The 19,785-nt window shown below is 40.9% G+C and overlaps 1 protein-coding gene and 1 pseudogene across 4 annotated transcripts; both read right to left on the reverse strand.

The window, feature by feature from the left end:
• Positions 1-646: 646 nt before the first annotated feature.
• On the reverse strand, positions 647-2,561 carry LOC126918165 (40S ribosomal protein S13-like; annotated as a pseudogene).
• On the reverse strand, positions 2,147-19,670 carry LOC126918742 (microphthalmia-associated transcription factor). Of its 4 annotated transcripts, XM_050727079.1 has the most exons (8): positions 17,524-18,590; positions 15,174-15,381; positions 14,224-14,571; positions 7,588-7,777; positions 6,891-6,966; positions 5,473-5,752; positions 5,168-5,259; positions 3,612-3,739 (listed from the first exon to the last, which is right to left on the reverse strand). In XM_050727079.1, exons 1-7 carry the CDS (start codon positions 18,213-18,215, stop codon positions 5,179-5,181), a joined length of 1,875 nt encoding a protein of 624 aa, XP_050583036.1. In that variant the 5' UTR covers positions 18,216-18,590; the 3' UTR covers positions 3,612-3,739; positions 5,168-5,178. The 4 variants fall into 4 exon arrangements, with proteins under 4 accessions (XP_050583037.1, XP_050583034.1, XP_050583036.1 ...); XM_050727080.1 differs by lacking the exons at positions 5,168-5,259; positions 17,524-18,590 and adding an exon at positions 19,050-19,670 and having other exon boundaries at positions 2,147-3,739; XM_050727077.1 differs by lacking the exon at positions 5,168-5,259 and having other exon boundaries at positions 2,147-3,739; positions 17,524-18,564.
• Between the last annotated feature and the right edge of the window lie 115 nt (positions 19,671-19,785).

Here is a 19,785-nt window from a genome sequence, read left to right on the forward strand (position 1 = left end):
GCGCTTCCGATCGTCAACATTCGGCTGTTTTCGGGCGATCCCGTTCACCGATGCGAACTGCGGCACGCCTGCGCAGGAGTCGATGTAGGGACCGCGCGAAGTCGAGAAATGAACGCGATATTCAAATCGCAAACGTTTTTCAAATCTCAAATCACAAGACTATCCTGCAAATCACATTGAGATTCAAACTGTCGTTTATACATAAAAACTGCACGATGTTATAATATTATTTTATTGCGATACCGTCTTTAAAATTAAAAGCACGACAAGCCGTAAATATGATCAACAAAAATTAGCGTCCATCAATCAAGCGTCGCGTCAATTCAAACAATAGTGAATTCGTTCATTAGAGGCGTGCAGCAATTTTTGTTTTATATTTACGCCTTGATATTCTTTTCGAATTCCCATTTTTAAGGGAAGTTCAGTATCCTGGCTTCAAGACCTTAACTTTTTAATAATAGACGATTAGTGTTTCGTTACTTATTAAAAATAATATTAAACCACGGTGATCTTTACGCTAATAAGATTTTTCATTTGTATTTATATACCAATATTTCATTCCAGATTAATAGTAACTATATTTAGGTTAGATACACATAAATGGAAATAGAGAATTTGGAATGAATTGGCTAGTAAAACACAAGTCTTATATTTAAATTTTTATTCTGTTCAAAAATTTGTAAAAGTAATTAAGCGACATGAACGCTAGCAATGGAACTCTCACCATATTTCCAGTTTGCTGGAGGAATTCCCTTGGGTTTGTAATATCGAGCAAGTCGATGGATTCTAGACTCCAGGAGAATCAACATGCTGTTTTTGCCTTCTTCGTTTCTTTCCAAACGTTTTCTAATAGCGAATGCATCTTTTTTAATCAAATAATATGAATCTTTTGGTAAGTCTAGGTCACAACGCACCACACTTTTGACGATTCTGAGAATTTTATTTGCACTGCGGTAACGCATTTGAACCACTTCATGAGGATCTCGAAGAATTACACCTAGATGATTTAATCACATACTTAGTTATTGCTGTAATGATTATATATATTGTATTTTTCAACAAATAAATAAATTTAATAAATGTAATATACGTTAACTTTGAAGTGTTGGTGATTACCTATAATAGCATGACAAAATGTCATAACTACCTCAAAAATCATCATATTTTTAATATTGCAAACTATTGATAAGAATCAACGATAAAGCATTGAATCTTAATCAGTTTGCTTGAAAAAAATTAAATCTGGACACAAGGGGAACAAGAGTTTAATTTGCTCTATAATAAATATAACATATACATAAGATATTAATATGAAAATTTCATTTTTACAATTTTCATTAAATTAACTGTGTATCAAATGAAGTAAAAAATTACCTATTTGAGATGGATGCCCCTTTTTAGCTAGCTCAATTCTTTATAGTTTTCTGGTATCAATTTCAATCATGTTGGAACTGTGCGTCTGTAGAGTAGAGCCGACTGGAATATACCCTTTCTGTAATGTTACAAGTTTTTATTACTAAAATATATGGTTCTTTTAATAAAAATTATATAATCAATTATATATGAACAAAGAGAAAAACCATTTAGAAATATTAAGATAACTACGAAAGACAAGTTGGAGTTATGTATAGAAAAAAAAAACAGAGATTATGACACATTTGTAAACTACTAAGAATGTAGTTACATATCGGAAAATAATTATCTTAAATTGTTACTTCAAATAAGAAACACATGGCTACTAAGAAGAGACTGTTGTGATAACCTTTTATACTAGAAACTTATGAAATTGTACTACAATAATAGAAAAAATTCAGGCCATGCAAGACAAAAAATAACTTTCAAAGCTAAACATAATAATCTATCATGCTAGAATCTAATTAATTTTCCGACCTATACGACCTATCTCTTACATAATTTTCGTATGTAACAAACGGCTAGTGGTCTTTTAATTCGTTCAGTAACTGGTAGAATTATAAAACAATTTAAAATTTAAATATTGTATACCAAACGAAGAGTATATCTTATTTTGGTCAAATTATTAACATAAATTTGTCAGGTACTTGAGCCCATCGCTAAGATGCTAGGAAGAATATTGGGAATATATAAACAAAAGGAAAAGACAAAACGTGAAAAAATGATTAAACACTTTTTCTGTAACGTCTCTTTATATACTCTGTAGTTTCGCGCGATCACCGTGAAGAATTATCACGGGATTCTCGCACGGTTTTCGCGGATAACAGTGAGCGAATAATACGCATTAACGAGGTAAAACGCGATAGTTACATATATTAAAAGGATCACAGAGCGACGGGAACAGCAATATTATTCGCGCACACGAGACATCTCTATGGAATAAGAGCATACATTATTCACCAGTAACATTAATCACTTGCTGTTTCCGACGCAAAATACTTTAGAAAATATATATTCTGTCGCAGGCCTTTCTCCTACGTAAGTTTTCGTCTTTCAATAAATCACCTTCTCTTATCTTGTTTACAGCACTTGTTCAAGTTTTCCTTCGAGTTATCGAATCGTCTCTTTTCTAATTGATCGATTATCATCTTAGATCTACGTGTCAAGTTTAATTAGCCCGTACTCGCCATTATATATCTATATCTGAACGTATGTTCACTAATGTCTTTTTAAATCGAGAAATTTTATAGGAAGAAACGAATAATCGTTAAAAATGGTTAACGAAATCGTTGGACGATGAAACACGCAGTTGATTCTCTTCGCACATTATGAACAACTAAGACAATGGGTAGCGAAGGAGAGTGACACAAAAAAATTAAAAGGCACTTGAACGAACTGGTTTGAGTATTGCAGTATGTTTTGCTCCTAATAATGCGATGAAACGCAACATAATGCAATACAGCGAAACACTGACTGTAATCGAACTGGAAAAAAATTAGAAATGAAAAGGACCACCCAAAGTATTTCTCGTAACTTTGGACAACTCCAAAAAGTATTTTAAAGTATATTTCAATTTTTTGTTTGTTCGTCAATGAACTCGCGACCTGCGCGAGCGCTTATTTATCGTAAAACTTCGGTGCTGATCGCATCCGTTATTCATTACGTATATCCCATAAGTATTTGACACCTGTAAGGGATCGATGGTTGCCATCGAAAGCAACCATACGAATACGAGTTCGAGAACCTTTTTGCTTTTGGAACTATTTGAATACGTGAAAGTACGTGAATTTTCTCAATGAATTATTATACGATTATACTAAGTAACTTTTTACATAGACTTACGATTTATAATACGTATGTATGTAACGGCCAGCCGTTGAAAAAAAGGACAAGAACAACACATAACATGTATGTTGTTAATCAGACACAAGGATGCGACGTTCGCGAGTCGCTATTCGCCTATTGCATCGCTCAGTATCGATTATATTGCGTTTGTTACTTTCTTGTTACGATAAAATTCGAATGTCCTTCCGATTGAAAAATATATAAATTGATTATTTGGAGCGCTATTAACGCTCGGATCCTATTACGCGACAATGTCCATATCGGAGGAGGAATTCGGTGTGGTTGGTGCTAAACTACCAAGGGTATCTTCGTCTGGTAGGGCATGTTGACAGCCAGCCTGTGCTGGACTTAGTGGTGGTAAATGAGGCGAGGAGAGCATCGGGTCGCCGCTATGAATCGGACCGTTTCCATCGTCCTCCATCAGATCTTCGAGCTGCGACATACTTAAGCTCGTTGCTTCTTCGGTAACCAATTCTGGAATCTGTTTAGTACACAAAAATAACATGTCTTTACAACGGACAATCTATTTTTATTTATTAACAAACGAAGATCACACGAATAAAGAACGATAAGTACATTTCCGTTTATTCGTTTACATAAAATTCATAAGAATGGAAAGACCCTGTCAGGTCCAGCCAGAGGAATAATTGTTAAGACAAACGGTACTTTGGTATCTTCGATATTTTAATACAAAACGATATTATTTTTTGATTATGGAGGAGGTAGGAAAATACATACATGCTAAATCCGAAAATCAAATAAAACGACAATTTCGGTAATGTAAGATTAGTTGAGACAATATTCTGAATTTTAAAACTGTTGTCTCGCGAAGGATGGAAAATGCGACTTATCGTGTCTTTCCCTTGTAATCTTCGAGTGTGATAACCGAAGCTAATCGTCATGTAGTATCGAAATATTTTCAATTCACGCGAATGAACGATAGAAATAAATTATACATGTATATACGGTGCATATTACTCAACACTTTCGTTCGATGTAATCGCGAACGAACAGCGGTGAGGGACGTCCGCTTTATTTTGTTGTTTGAACATGCGATTCAAATTGCGCTCTTATCAACGTTCGCATTTCATCAAACCAACGAATCGCTTATAGATATACCGACTAGATTTTATCAGCAACAATTCACCAATGTGTCCTTTCGATATTTGTATTCCCGCGCGTGGAATAGTTTCATCGTTTCCGTTTCGAAAATCTCTTCCTTCGCTTAAACTCGGGAGACTGACAGTCCGAACAACGAATTGACTCATAGTCTTTTAAGACTTTTACGACGAATTAACGAATTAACTCGTTTCCGTCGTCAACAAGCGGATATTTAAGGAAAACGCAATTAGATAAACAGGAAAAAAAAAATAGAATACCGAATGTAAAAATATACCTAATGTTTCCAAATCACGATAAGATAAGTCATTTCCGCAATTGGATAGTTCTGTAACGTAGGATTAGAGTGCCTGATATATGTACTCGTCGTGAATCGAAGAAACGCGGGGTGAAGGAAGAAGAGCGATGCGATGCAGAGGGAAAAAGAGAGTAAAATATTAGAACGGCAAAGAGAATAAAGAAAAGACAGACTGACAATAAGAATACGCGTACAACGGAAGAACGAACGGAAACATGGTGCTTGGTGGAAACACCAGTAACAAGGGAGAAGAGGATGTGATATCGACGATAGAACTATTTATTTGTACACGCACACAATAGGAGACAGAGAGATGGAGCGGCAGAGAGACAGAGAGAGACAGACAGAGAGCAAGACGAGCGATTTCGTAGCTGGCAGTCTGATCGGAACACATGCGAATTATGAAACCAGTCTCGGGAACGAAGCGAGCGTTTATTCGGATCAAGGATCGTGAAACGATCAGTGGTACATATCGGTGTTGATCGGTATAACCTTGACGAAATTCATAGCAGCCGCGATATCGTGACAGTCGTCGTTGCGCGAGGATGCACACCATCGAGAATATGTACATATTCACCTCGTTCCTGAGAGAAGACAAATGACGTTCGTGATAAACCAAGAGAGAATAATATGGGCCGTCGAATTAGGACCACGGACAAAAATTTGGATTTCTTTTTATGCATACGCTTGTAAACGACTAAGAAGTAAAAACAGCAAGAAATATCCAATTTTGTATTAAATATCAACGGATGTCCTAATTCTGTCATGACCGGCGTTATATATAGAAATTCGATTACCTTGCGTTGTTCGAGCTTGTTTCGAGGAAAGGTGTTCAGCATGCTACCGGAAGTCGAAGCCCAACTAAAATCAGTCACCGGAAGACCATGCGCCTTCGCTTGCAACTCCAACTCTTGAACTCGTAAAAGGAGTCGACGATTCTGATGTTCCAGTTGCTTGTGTCTCAGCTCGTTCTGTTTCATCCTTGTCAACTCGTTTTTCAACAATTTTATGTACTCGACCGAAGACTTCAGAATCGTTCCCTTGTTTGGCCTGACGTCTCGAACGATTTCATAATATCTGCAACAAGTGAAAATTAGTTGATTACGATGTTACGCTGTTCAGGTCGCGTTATTAAAGATTCGTCGTGTCTTCTCTTCTCGTGAGATATATTCGATTAGACTTTCAATCCTTAAAAGCTATCCTTAAGAAATCGTTCGAATGAATAAAAATTTCGCTCCTCCTCCAAGATATATTCCTATTTATTTTACAATCCTATCGATAAAGTTAGACAAATGCAATTCGGTATTTTCTTATCGTTCCACGTTAGATGGAAAAGTAAAATAGCGCTGTAAAATTCAACCGCATAAAATCTAACACAATACGAGACAGAAGATACATACGTAATGCCAGCCAAGAGACATCGATCGGCGGTGAGAAAGAGAGAGAATTTTGGAAAACGGGGTCGTATCAGAATGTTTGCCATTGTACTTAGACTCGTTTCGTTATCGAGGTGAGACTTGAGACACGGTAACACGGTCTACTCGCAGTTCCGTACATCTTTCTTTCGTACGGTGCTAATCTTAGAAGGAGGCGATGCTTTGGTACTCGACCGTACCAAGTATCGCTCGTTATTTCGTTCTCCGGAAATTTATTACGCAATGCAAGACGCAGGATACAGGGAGACACGAAATCGAACGAATTTAGGTTCGAGAAGTTGTTTCAAGAACGAATTATCGTTCGTTTTTCGTTGCTCTTTCGTCTTTCCATTCTCTGATCGATCTATTCTTAAGATTTATAAGTTTAATATCGGCTCATGACGAAGGAAGCGTAAGCTGAGAAAAGAAACGAGAGAACATGTCAAGAAGAATGACGTAAACGTCATTCTTGAGATACTCGGCCTACTGGCAATGAAAAATGAGCAGAAATTAAAGACGACGAATAAACGACCCATTGATTAAATATTTCACGTCGAAAAATATTAACTACATTTTCACTAGCAAGTTCGTTTTCCAAAAAATTGTCTACGTACGTTTTTCGTCCGTGAACGATATATTTTGCACGACGAGCAACGCTCTTCGTACATAATGTGTTTTACGAATCTTATCGAGCATTTTGTTCTCTAAAAATTGCAAAGGAGTTACGCGCGAAATGCTTGTTGCTGCCTTACCGCTAGCAATACGTGGTAAACGATCATGAAATTGAAAAACGTACTTACGGGTCGTTAGTTTTAGGCAAGAGAGTGCCGAGCTCTTTGATTCTATCGTTGATATTGAACCGTCGCCGTCTCTCGACTGAAAATCATAATAATAATATGAATTATAATTAGGATATCGCAGTTGCGTCTGAAAATATTTTTACATATTTTCATATCGAGTGCCGACGCGCGAAAGCTGGCATTCAGATGGTAAGCAGCATGGACAGCAGCCGTGTTGATTAACGACAACCATGTCGGCTACGAATAATAAATAGACAAAATTATCTCCTACTCTAATTTTATAAAATTACCATTTCTAGTTTCACGTTACTCTGCAGATTTCTTATTCGCGCCTATACAACCTATCGTATTCTACATTAGTATACTTTATATACTCGCCTACATATGAACCAGTATACTGGCATAACAAAAATAGTTATCTCGTTGAAGAAGCACGAATATCAGAAACGAAGCAATTACGTTCCGCTCCATGGATATTTGACGTGGATATATCAGATTTTACAGGATCGCAGGAAGAGGAATCCGTCTCTAATTCGTTTACAATTCAAATGACTGTTTCAGTTGTTTTAAGCGGACAACGAGCATCGAAATAGAGACATACGAATGTATTATGGTTTTTCGCATACTGCTAATAATTAATAGTAACAGGTTACCGTCACCGCATACGTATAGCCAATAGTCGATCGTATTTACTTACTCATATTATGATTATCTTTCTTTTGTCGATCTTTGGCAAGCGCGTGTATTTCAGCATCGGTAAGCAACAGAGGTTCGGGCTTGATTTGTAACTCTGGAATATTGGACAGACTTCCTGACTGGCTGTCTTTTAAATTATCGCCTAGGGAGTTGGCTTCGAACGACAAGATGTCGTCCAGAAGATCCTCCGCCTGTAATCATACAAATTCCTCAACTCAAATCAAACTCAACTTTCAGATCGTCTGTGTTCTCGGACGATAAATAAAAATTCCACCGTGATATGGTACTTTTACACGCGACAGAGGGTACACGATTCTAATGTATTTCAATCGTCTTCGAATGCCTTTTCAATTTATACTTTATCGATTTATCGATGGAAGGAGGACTAGATGCAATTTTGCCTCGATGCGGGGTCAGCAAACGAGTTCACGTTAAAACCGCTGTCAAAGCTAATTATCATATCACGTTTTCTCTGTAACATCTCCTTTTCTCTGTTTTTCCCCTATTGATTCATTCGCCGGGTATCTGAGCCAACCTTTGAACGAAAAAAGTATCATAGAGGATGTGATATTTTCGGAAAAACAATTTGATTATATCACGCTTAGTTTGCCCTGTTAAGCGGATTTGATAACAGGAAGAACGTTCTCGCACCTATATCGTACACACTGCCACGATTTTATCGAACCTCGTGGACTTTATTCGCAATTCTTGATATCCTCTCCATTGACGATCGCCGATTCGATTGCTGTCGATAGTCAAAGAATGTTTTAATGGGACGGTGGTAGATCAGGTTTGAACAAACGAGAGTGAAATAGAGAGAGGAAGCGTTAAGCAAAAAGAGAAAGATGATAAAGACGATAAAAAGTGAAGAAGAGAAATGTGATAGAGAAGTTGAACGGTTATGAAAAAGGAGGGCAAAGTGGTACAAATTCAGAGGAAACGATATGAAACGGGTTGAGATGGCGAGCATTGGTGCTCAGCGTACGGCGCTTATGGCTATTCAAGTTGCGTACGTGTAAGTTACGTAAATATTACGTAACAACAATAACCGATGTCTGTCCGTGGAAGAACGTGCCGATAGAACGTGTTGTGTCAGAAAGACAACGGTGGCAAAAGCCAGAGCCAAAGGATACATTTAAAGTTGTACGGGAGAAAGCGATCGAATAGATAAAAATATGAAAAAGTCAAGAGGAAAGAAAGAAAGAAAAGAAAGAAGTCGATTGATAAAGGGAACTAAGTAGCCGTCTTAATAAAGGGAACCTAGTTTATCGTTGGAATTTCATTTATGTTTCAGCTACCGATAATCTAACTGCGAGATTAAGCGATAATATGAAAGATATCAGTAATTACAGATAGTCGGAGAAGCACAGTTGTAAAAAATGATCGAAATCGCTATTGTTTATGTCATATCGGATAAAACAATTATCATAGTTGAAGTCGTGTCTGGCCTTACGTTCTAATGTTTCATCTCGTTTCGTCATATCGTGTTATATCTTTCGCTACGCAAGTGAAAAACGACATTACCATTGTATTGGATACACAACGACGTTCTTTTTCATTCGTTGAAAATACTATACGCCTTAATAGGCTGCGAATATTTATGCAAATTCCTATTTTTATTGACGTAATTAAACGAATAGAATTTAACTAGAACTCTAAAATATTACTGTGGATATTTTGCTTCAAATATTTTATACAATTCACGTTATTTATTTATGTGCATTCTGTACATTTTAACGACTTCGAATTTCCCATAAATGCATAAAAATTCACAGACTACTCGTTAGTTGCGATAGAAGCTATCCTTGTAATCGGCTGAGAGCGATTAAACCAAAATGGTCGGAGGGCGGTTTCCGTAATAAATATGCTAACACGTTATACATATGTGCACTTCCATCACGACTGGCATCCTCTCGCTGATCCGCCGTCTATGTCTGCCTGTTCGTATTGGTATCGGTTATGTGTTCGCGTTTCTGACTTCGTACAAACGAAGTTGTTCGTTACGAAACCTAAGTATGGCATCGCTCACAAATATTAGCATCGCCCAGAATGTTCGTAGTATTTAGGTGTTTTTACCTAGATAAGCTGTTATCGAGGCGATTGTCGTTATCTTGAAAAGCGTTTTCAATCCTTGATCGAGAAAGATTTATATGCTCGCCCAACCGGTCGGAAATGCTGACGCTTATCACGATTATCTTACGCATCTTCGCCGTGAATATACGTTGAATAGTAAAAGAAAATTAAAAATTCCAAATTATAGCAACGAAGTTTCGTAAGGTGAGAGGTCGCGATGTGCTACTGCCAAAGATCTATCAATTGGTGATTACGCGAACGACGTCGATCGCTGCTGTATCCTATATATATAGGATGTTATATTAGGATAAATATAGGATAAATATAGGATATTTATGATATTATATATATATATATAGGTATATGTATATGCAGAAAATACGAAATACAGAAGATTAAAGGTACGTAAACAATCCATCGCCACTCGTGAATTTTTTACACGTTACGCTTACAACGGTCTTTTGTTAAAACGATAAAGGATGCGATAAGCGCCGATACACCGACTTAATCGATATCGATCTTTGACAGTTGATTAGTTCGCAAATACGAATCGATCAAACGAAGCGTGAACGTATTAAATTTTCTTCAAATTCATCTTGCATCGTCTTGCCCTTCGCTTCGATCCATTCAACGTCTCATCCGTCCGTCTACTCGTTTGCGTTGTGAAATGCAGCGCTGATAACGTAATAACGCGATAGCGTGATAACGCGATAACACGAGTAACTAGATGCAATTAACGAAAACGAAGCGTGTCGAGATGCGCGTAAAATACGAGCAAAATCAGTGAACGAGCGTATCTTGAATCGTTTCGTTGGTAATAGTTTAACGAATCGAATGAAACTCACCTTACACCTTCGGGTTATTATATTGAACACTGGCATGTTGTCGTTGCTTGAAATGGATCCGATGAACGAAAAAGTAACAAGAACCGTATATGCGTGCGATCAAGTACTAGAGACATGCGCGCACGTGTAGTACGCGTTCACGCACGTGGCTAGTAGCGCGCGATGGTGGCGTGGGGCCGCGTGGGTTCGAACTCACAAACGCAAAGAAGATTGGTAATTCAGTAAAATTCGCTTCTCCGCTGAATGTTAAAGAAGCGTATATACGGTGCGGTAATCATGCCAACCGTTAAAACTATCTTGAAGCGAAGCCGACGATGGAAATTATTTCCTCGCGATCTCAGATGAGTTTCAGCGTCGCCGTCATCGTCGTTATTGTCGTCGTTATCATCGTCACTATCGTCGTCAACGTCACTGCCACCACTTTCGACGTCATCGTCCTTCTTGTTCTCTTTCCTTTCCTGCTTCTCCGCCGCCCTCCGTCTGTCTTCTTCTTTGCAAAAGGAAGATCCTTGGCGCCGATCGCAACTCCTGATAAACGCTGCGTGTTCCACTAACTATTCTCCGCTTCGTCCATTCATTTCCCGGAAATTTTCTCGTAAAACTGATCGTCGCTCTCCTCATGAATAATCGTTTTTACCCGTTCGGTGGCTGGCACTCGAAACGTACACGCGCACGATAATCGAAACACCGAAACAACAGTACTCGCGAACGAGAACAAGAACGAATACAAGTGGGAGAAAAAGAAAGTAAAGGTCGGTTAATCGGTCGCGGTCGCGAAGGATACTCGAATATAATTGTAACTACAACCTTGATAACAGGGTGGATTGGCATTCAAGAGGACAAACGATTCTTCCTGTGCGAAGAATACGTGTCAAAGTAACGGTGCTAGAACGAGCGCGAAAGCGAATACGAATGCGGATAACCGATCGAAGAACGAATGCATTTTTCGGACTCAGGCTTGGACTCGAAGGTTTTGCCGATGCGACGACGTTGTTTCGTAGCAACCTTGCGTTTTCTCCTCGTACCGCCACTCCGTCGCGACTCGGCTACCTACGATTAAGCGTACCTCAAGGTTGCGGTTACCCAATAACGTATCTCACGATCTCGGCGAAGTGAAGTGGGATTCCGAGTTAAACGGGAACGGCGGGAGAGTTGGGAACAGGGAGCGAATGATAGATGACGAGTGACGAACAGGTGGAGTATACGCGAAGATAACTCGATATTAGTCTATAGTACGCTGAGTTGAAATATACGTCACGCTTTAGAACGATCTATCGTCCAAAAGAGTCGTTATCGGTTCGAATTGGCAGCGATAAAATGAAATATGATCAGCGTTGAACTCTATCCTTCTCCTTCGGTTCTAAATCGGATCTGTCGTAGCTAGAAAATCGCTTTTACCGTATCGATGGATGACAAGTTACGTGCTGGTCGTCGGCTTAAAGCAGATGCGAAACGAATATCGCGCCGATGTTGTTCTTAACCAGAGCGAGATCGTTCGGCGATTCATCGATCGCGGTTCTCCTCGTTGTGAAACATCGTTACCGGGTGTTGTCACACGATGGACGCGTTGATCGCGTGGAAAATTTCCGCGTCGAATAATCTGTGGCAGGAAGATCTTTTCTCTTCCTTCTTCTCTCACCCCTTGTTGGCCCGTTGTGAAAACGTCGATCGCTCTGACAAATCGAAGAAACGAGACGACACGGAAGATCGCTTCGCGAAACAAACATCGAACCACCGTCGAGGTAAACGACGCTCCACGAAGGTTTGCTCTCGCGCGAACCCGAACCTCCACCGTCGATCGGCTCGTTTCGGTACTGCTCGCTACTGCTCGCTACTGCTCGCTACTACTCGCTGCTGCTCGAATACCCGCCACGCGCCACGAGCATCGCCATGCCCCACGCCCGCTGCCCTATCGGCTATCGTTAAGTTACCGCTTCTACCCATTATCCCCTACTATTAGGCTACAGCTACGGCACTACGGCCACATGGCAGCCGCGCATTTTCATTTCTATCATTCGCCATTTAAGCCACGTTCAAATTAGTCCAGTTAAATCGAATTCAAACGGCTTGGATTCCAGCAACTCGAAACAACTTGACTGGCGTGAACTTGCTATTTATCTAATTCGAATGCAATATCCTTTCAAATTTCTACGCCCATTGGTCCAGTCAACCATTTCGACCGCCTTGGAATTCAAACTTGACCAATTTAAACGAGGCTTCGCAGTAGGATGTTCGCTTGATCCCTTTTGTCGGCACGTTCTTCCATCCTTTGTCATTTATTCTTTCGTCGTTTCAGCCTTTCGTGAGTCACGGAGGGTATTTGTAAATATTTCCCTGGCTACGCGAATTGCCTGCGATAACAAAATTTCTAGTTCTAGCTCGTCGCGAATATCTCGTGAACGACATTTTAAGTTTTGGTTTTCGCCCCGGAGGTGCTCGCTTCTCTATGCGTCGTTTTTTTTTTTAGATTCTTCCTGTCTCCTCACCAACTCGCACTCAATACGTTCTTTGCTTAAATAATTTTACGACAGTTGTTGAAGCTTGTGTCGCGACCAATTTCTCCTATCGTCCACTACTATTATGTATTCTACCCTCGCACTGACCGTACGACGCGCCTTAGGTATTCTCCGTTAACCCAGTTGTGTTGCGGGATCGAAAAATATCGCATGCTACGACCTCGTGAACATAGCTAAAAAATAGCAATGTAACAGGTTTCAACTGATAAAATTAACAGCAAATTACGAAAAGAGCCGCGTTTACGTTCTTTGTTCGTTTTAACGGAGATACGTGTAACGTAATCCATTTCTGACGTAGTACCCAATACCAGCAGTTCGTTCCTCGTGTTATTCGTTTTTAAGAGCCTCAATAAAATGTTAAATAAAAATTCCGAGAAGAAAATTGCCGATGTAATAAATAAAAAATAAGCCGACAAATAACATCTATGCGTCTTATAAAAAAGAATTAATTGCAAATGAACCAGTAATTCTCGCGGAGATATGACACGTGTCATCGTCGAGCAACTAATAAAAAGCATTATAGTTTCCGTGCGACTTTCGATGCCGCACGAATAACAAAGAAAAAGAAAGTGAGCGAGCGAACGATCGATCGATCGATCGGTTCGACCTTCAAGCTGCCAAGTATGATCGTAACTATGATTTCCAGCCGTTTAATCGTTGTTACGTTTAGCGAACGAAACAGGTGAAAGTACGTTCCACGATTTTGTTTTCATTTTAAAAAGCCAAAATTCTGTTACACTCTTACGTACGCGTACACGCGCATACGCGTGATTCGGCAGATACGCGAAGGAAACAGATACGCGGCATCGATACATTCTTTGCGGTTCGTCTGTGCTTCAGTTTCCCTAAATTTCGTGTATTTCTATTATCGTTTTCCGATACTTTGTACGAACTGAGCGTCCTAGAGTAAAGCAAGATTATTCGAGTCGAGCTAAGCAATTGTAAGAAAAACGAATGAAAAAATTGAAAATTGAATTGTAAGAAAAATGACTTTTGTCTTTTCAGATAACAGTACATAGAGTACATCAACGAGTACATCAGACTCGAATTAGCTGACTCGAATAATCCTTTCTCTTACTCCTGCGCTTTGCGATCTTTTCTATTCCGATAGTTCCAACGGAATATTAGGTGTTGTGCGAATTGAGAGCACGAATTTGATGACAATGATAAATCGATAGGCAACAGGTAGACGTATTAAATTACCTCGGAGTTGCTGGTTGCGACACTGGAAAGTCCTGGTGACATGGCACCAGTCGCAGGATCTGGACTGGCCGCAAGCGGATTAACGTGCGACAATACCGTGGGACCATGTGGGTACGAGGCCAGGTGAGGATGCTGTGGCTTTGGATGGTGTACGGTTGGTCCCGGTGGTGCGCTCTGGACGACCATCGGCGCAGACGTCGGCACGGCTTCCACCGAATTTCTTCCGAGAACGCTTTCGTCCCCAGCGGTACCATTGCCGCGAAACGACTCGTGAAGATACTGTCTCACTTGATTCTTCTGCTTCTGAACAACGTGATAACGCGTCGGATTTTCCAATAGCGTTCGTACCTGTGAACAAAAAGTGGCGTAACTCGTTTAATCTATCGGCCCTCTTTCTCTTTCTTTAAACCACATTTCGTGTTTGTTTCTATTCGAAGAAACGACTATCAGTTTCGATGATTGTTACCAAGTGACACGTGTTTCTATTCTATTTTTGGTCTTATCGGCAGTGTTGGCTAAAGCTTGGAGAAATATGCAATAAGGTCGAACACTGTAGGTTTCTTACGCTATTACTTCGAAAGTGCACCGGGATCGTATTAGTTCGTCTGTCTTTATCGTGCCTTTAGTTGAGAAAGAGACGGTATTTTATGTTTCTTCCCCTCCTTCTGGCTTGAATTGTGCTACGCTGTGAAAACGTTAAAAGTTTGAATCATCTGTTTTTCTGAAACACGTGTTTGCACACACGTTGCATTGTCGCGTTCAAGCGTACACGAGCGCGTAACAAATATAAAAGAAAGGAGAAAAAGAGTATTCACGGGACGATACGTCGTATAAAAATAAATTGCATCTCGTACACAACGTCGAAATAAAGTAGACGAAGGGCGAGGGTAGAATTGGAGTCAATGATAAGAAGATAAGAGAAATGATAAGAAGTATACATACATACATACCTGTAAGACTTGCGGTGGTACATCTACCCCGATAGTCGACAGCGTAGTAGTGGGTACGGGTCTAGGAGGGGCGGTAGTTGGTCTCTGTTGCTGCAAGTTCTGACGGAATTCAGCCTCTCGCCTCTCTTGCTCCTGCAGCTGCTCTCGCATCAGCTGGAGCTTCAGTTGCGTACGCGATGTGGGTGTCGCAGTTTTAAACGTCGGTGGACTGAAAGCCATCGGAAACGAATCGATTTTATGCATCAAATTTTAGCTTCCTTCTCCAAGCTGATGTACGAGCCGCTTATACGTTGGACACGATTAACGAATCTTTGTTAGAACCAGCTACTCGTTTTCAACTTCGTTACTAGCAGCAACGACTAATCAATTTTTTTTTCTTTTTCGCAGGAGTGAGAGGAAAGTGCCGAGGAAATGTCGAGGGAGCAGTACCTTCTCTATCCCACGATCGTTCGATCGTTTCGTAGTTTGGTCCACGCATCTATTCTATTATCCTCGACTAAAGTCAAGAACGAAATATGGAAACGATGACGCGTGTGTACGCGCAAATTACAGCAACATGCGCGCGATACAACCGTCGAAATGTAAAAAATAAGTCAAAGAATGCGCGTATCAAGAATCAAGGCGTGGTTCATTAACATCAAAATCTACGACACAGCGTTAAAACGATTTTCCTTTGCCGTTATTTCCGTAACTTGGCGCGATCCTGTTCGTGCTAATATTTATAATAGCCGAACAAAAGTAAAGAGACGTTCGGTTGATCTGATACTTGCATATAGATTATAATTGATACGAGGATCGGTAAATGACAAAGGTGTGCCCATTTACAGAGCACAGTTCTATGCAAAAAATAGACGCGCAGAAGTCGCATGGCGAATCGACGGTTTACCAAGAGGAGGTGGTACCAGTCGCCTAAAAGGTATTCCCGGTTTGGGAACACTGCCAAATTATAGCCATAAGAAAACCAAAATAGAGATATTGTGCAATTTGGATCGAGATGCGATTCTTGTCCTCCGAGTGGCGATCTTCTCTTCCGAACAATACATTGAAAGCACAACGCGGTTCTGTCGCTGCTTTCTGTCTCGAAGCGATCGGGATCCCGTTCATTTCGCATGTTTGTCGCAACTGCGTTACGTAATCATCTTCGGCGAAAACTAACCGAGTTGCTCTATATCTATTCGTTGCTTCTCTTTCCCCCCTCTCTCTCTCTCTCTCTCTCTAATTGTAAGTCGTTCTTACGCTTTTGTGCCTTTCCTCTCTATCTCGCTTTTGTCGCGTTGGCAATCAATTATTTTCATTTCTATTCATCTAGCCTTTACCACAGAGGGGAAATACCGACGAACGTTATTCCTCTTTTCGAATTTTTATACACTTGTGAGAAATTGAAATGGTGAAAGGTGTATACAATTTCTAAAGTAAACTTTCCATTATAATATTTAAAAAACGAAAGAAATGTTACTTTTAGATTGCTTTTCTTTAGCTATAAAAGTATAAATTTGCATAAAAATCCGCAGTCTACTAAACGCATATATTGAGAAACGATCGAAAACGACTTTACAGAGATATGTATCTATCGCTTGGTGACAGTGAACAATTTTCGAGGTAGAAACAAGGAGGGATAAACGTAACGTAACGTGTAAAATATATAACGAACGAATTGCGCACATGTAAAACGAAATTTACGATTTACCGGCCAGCGATATCGAGTCGCTATAGCCACTGTCGGACTTCCTTTCGAGGAAGGAACATTATTTTCCTTCGTCTGTGACAGAATAGAGCGATCGAATCTTCTGTATGTTTAAAATCAAATTGAAAAACAGGAAAAATATCGGAGACGAAGGGCACAGACGCAAGGAAACGGCGAGACTCGTGTGCACGATACTTGCGGTACACCGCCAGGTTCACGAAACACATCTACGTGTAAGAACCAAGGACGCATTTATATTTAGATGCAATGTTTACAGTCGAGAAGAATGTAGACGTAGCGGTAAACGGAAATGGACACACATGTTCGGCGAGAAGAACGATCTTACGAGGAAGATCTCGCTATTTGGCGAGCAAGGTTGAACAAGCAAAAGCCAGAACGAATAAAAGATTTAGATAGATAGATAGATAGATAGATAGATAAATAGATAGATAGATAGTAATGAGCAGACGAGCAAGTGCGGGAGCGAGATAGAGACGGAATGAGAGAGTGGGAGTAGAAGGCGTAACGGTAGCTGGGCAGGAGAGTAGCTGAAAAAAACGAAAGGACGTAACGTAATTGAAAAATCAGGTTGAATACGGATATGATAAGAAATGAAAAGATGCAAAGCGTTGAATGAAACTCGAACCGTTTTTAACAGTTCTGTACCAGCCTTGTGGGCGAGTAGATCGTAATGGTCGGGCAAACGCAACGTGACCGTTGTTCCGAGAATTGCCGTGCAACGGAGACAACGTCAGCGTTCCGTCAACGATCGACGGATCCATTTCGAGGATCATGCGCAGATCCTCGTCGATACCGATGTTCACGCGCACGCGTTGCTCTTGCTCACGTTGTCCAACCTTCCCGTTTTTCCGTTGACGATCCAAGGTAGACGAGAAATTGAACGCTCGATCAACGACGGACTTTACGGCAGATTCGATGTCCGAATGCGCGGGCGACGATAACGACAATGGAATCGAACTAAACGATGGTGATTGCTGTTTGCTCGCAAACTCTACCGATGCCGACGTCGACGTTGGCGCCGACGCCGGCACAGGCACCGTACCCAATTTTGATACCGATTCCGATTCAAATTCAGGCACTGATCCCGGAGCTACATAACGCGGACCTAGCAACGAGCCAGTATTACTCGTCCAATTGGACAACGACTTTGTCGTCGTTGTTCTCGTTAACGTAGCCGTTATAGTTGTTGTTGGTAGTGTAATTGCGGTCCCGATTCTTCCTTCGATAACGGAACGGTTATTGGTCAACGGACGTCCAACGTCGTTTATTCGATTCAATCGCGACACTAAATCCTCGAATTCGACGATTTGCCGCACTGTCTCGGATATATCTTGCATGTCCTCCGAAGGAGGTGAAGACGCTTTACGGCCAAACTAGCCGACGCGACGAGCCGCGACGCTACTAAGCCAGATGTCTTATTTTGTTATCTTCAACATCGTCGACGACCACCACGCTGTTAGCTATGAAAAAACCAACGATCGTTGCTCTAAACCTGGATCCGTTACTCTTATCTCTTTTCCACCCTTTCGATTTCGCTCGCGCATCTCGCCACTATCGCGCATTCGCGTATCCGCGCCAAATCTCGTTCGTCGCCTAAACACCAACTATCAACTAGACGTCAAAATCGTCGATTTGAAGAATACAAAACGCGGCAATTAAATTACCCAACCACCACCTAAAGCGTTTCTTTTGGGATTTTTAGGTTTGTAGCGAATTATTTCGGGAGATGATTTTATCGACGAGAACGTATTATTTTCAACATCGACATGTGCCCATGTGTCACACAAACCAATTTTACACGGGATGAAATTTTTGTAAATGTTTTGGCAATAGAGATTTAAATCCTACGGAACGTCAGAGGTACGGATTATTCCAGAATCGAGAGATTTTTCTTCCAAGATCGAAATTAAGATCGAAAGTGTGAGAGCGGCGGTAGACAGACGAATTAAGCCGAATCGAAACCGAGTCGACTCGATGTACGACGAACCGAGCCGACTCGAGCCGAAGCAAGAAACGAGCGCACAGATGACGGAGACGAGTAAAGAATGTAACTTCAAGAAGTTGCAAACGGTGAATTGATATCGTGAAACTGTTCGGATTAAGAAACGATTTGAACCTTGACCCGTATAACCGTGCTCGTGTATCGTGATCATAAGTTTAAAGCAACGTACCTGTCGATATTCGGCGCTCGACTTTTTAATTCGTAGTACATGATGTCTTGCAGTGGTGTCGAGAGAAAAGATAGAGCTTGTTCCCAATCGTCGTGGTTGTTTCTATGCCCATTGTCTTGTTTATTACCGCAATCCGATTCATTGATACCAATTATTCCATTCTGTTTCTCCTGACATAGACGATCGCAGAGATCCGCTTCGCGATGTTCCAAATCAGCGGTAATAGCTGCCAGATCGAAACCCATGTCGATGCCAGATTCGTCCATTCTTATACTTTTACTACTAGCGGATAGTAAACGAAAGCCGCGACGCGACGCGACGCGTCGCGGTCAATAGCGTCGCGACGCCTCTTGCCGCGAACAACTACGATCTTCGATACTTTTCTCGGTGAAACGATCGCGATTACGAGACAACGATGTTCCCGAGTTTTGCTTTCTAGCGTGGCGCCTCCCCACTGGTTGAAGCTAGGACGCGCGTGTCGAGCGATAATCGGACCGAGAGAGAGACGAGAGAGACAGTAGTCGCGAGTCGTGCGAGAACTTTTAACCGATCGGAGACGAGCGGGGGTCGCGTTCGTTACTCTCGACTATCCACGCTACTCGATGCTCGATGCTCGATGCTCGATGCTCGATGCCCAATGCCCAATGCTTTCGATGTTCCATGTCCGATCTCGGCTCGATGCCCAACTATCTACGCAACGAGGGGATAAGAGACGAGCAGATCACGAGTTTCTCGC

This window comes from Bombus affinis, chromosome 7 (genome assembly GCF_024516045.1).
Source record: "Bombus affinis isolate iyBomAffi1 chromosome 7, iyBomAffi1.2, whole genome shotgun sequence".
Taxonomy (NCBI): domain Eukaryota; kingdom Metazoa; phylum Arthropoda; class Insecta; order Hymenoptera; family Apidae; genus Bombus; species Bombus affinis.

Excerpts from the sequence above, each read along its gene's own strand:
- LOC126918742 (XM_050727077.1), bottom strand. The coding sequence starts at position 18,215 with ATGCAAGATATATCCGAGACAGTGCGGCAAATCGTCGAATTCGAGGAT. Across the intron at positions 6,967-7,587 it reads GAAAGATAATCATAATATGA|TCGAGAGACGGCGACGGTTC; the intron begins GTAAGTAAATAC and ends TATGATTTTCAG. Across the intron at positions 3,740-5,472 it reads ACAAGCTCGAACAACGCAAG|ATTCCAGAATTGGTTACCGA; the intron begins GTAATCGAATTT and ends TGTACTAAACAG.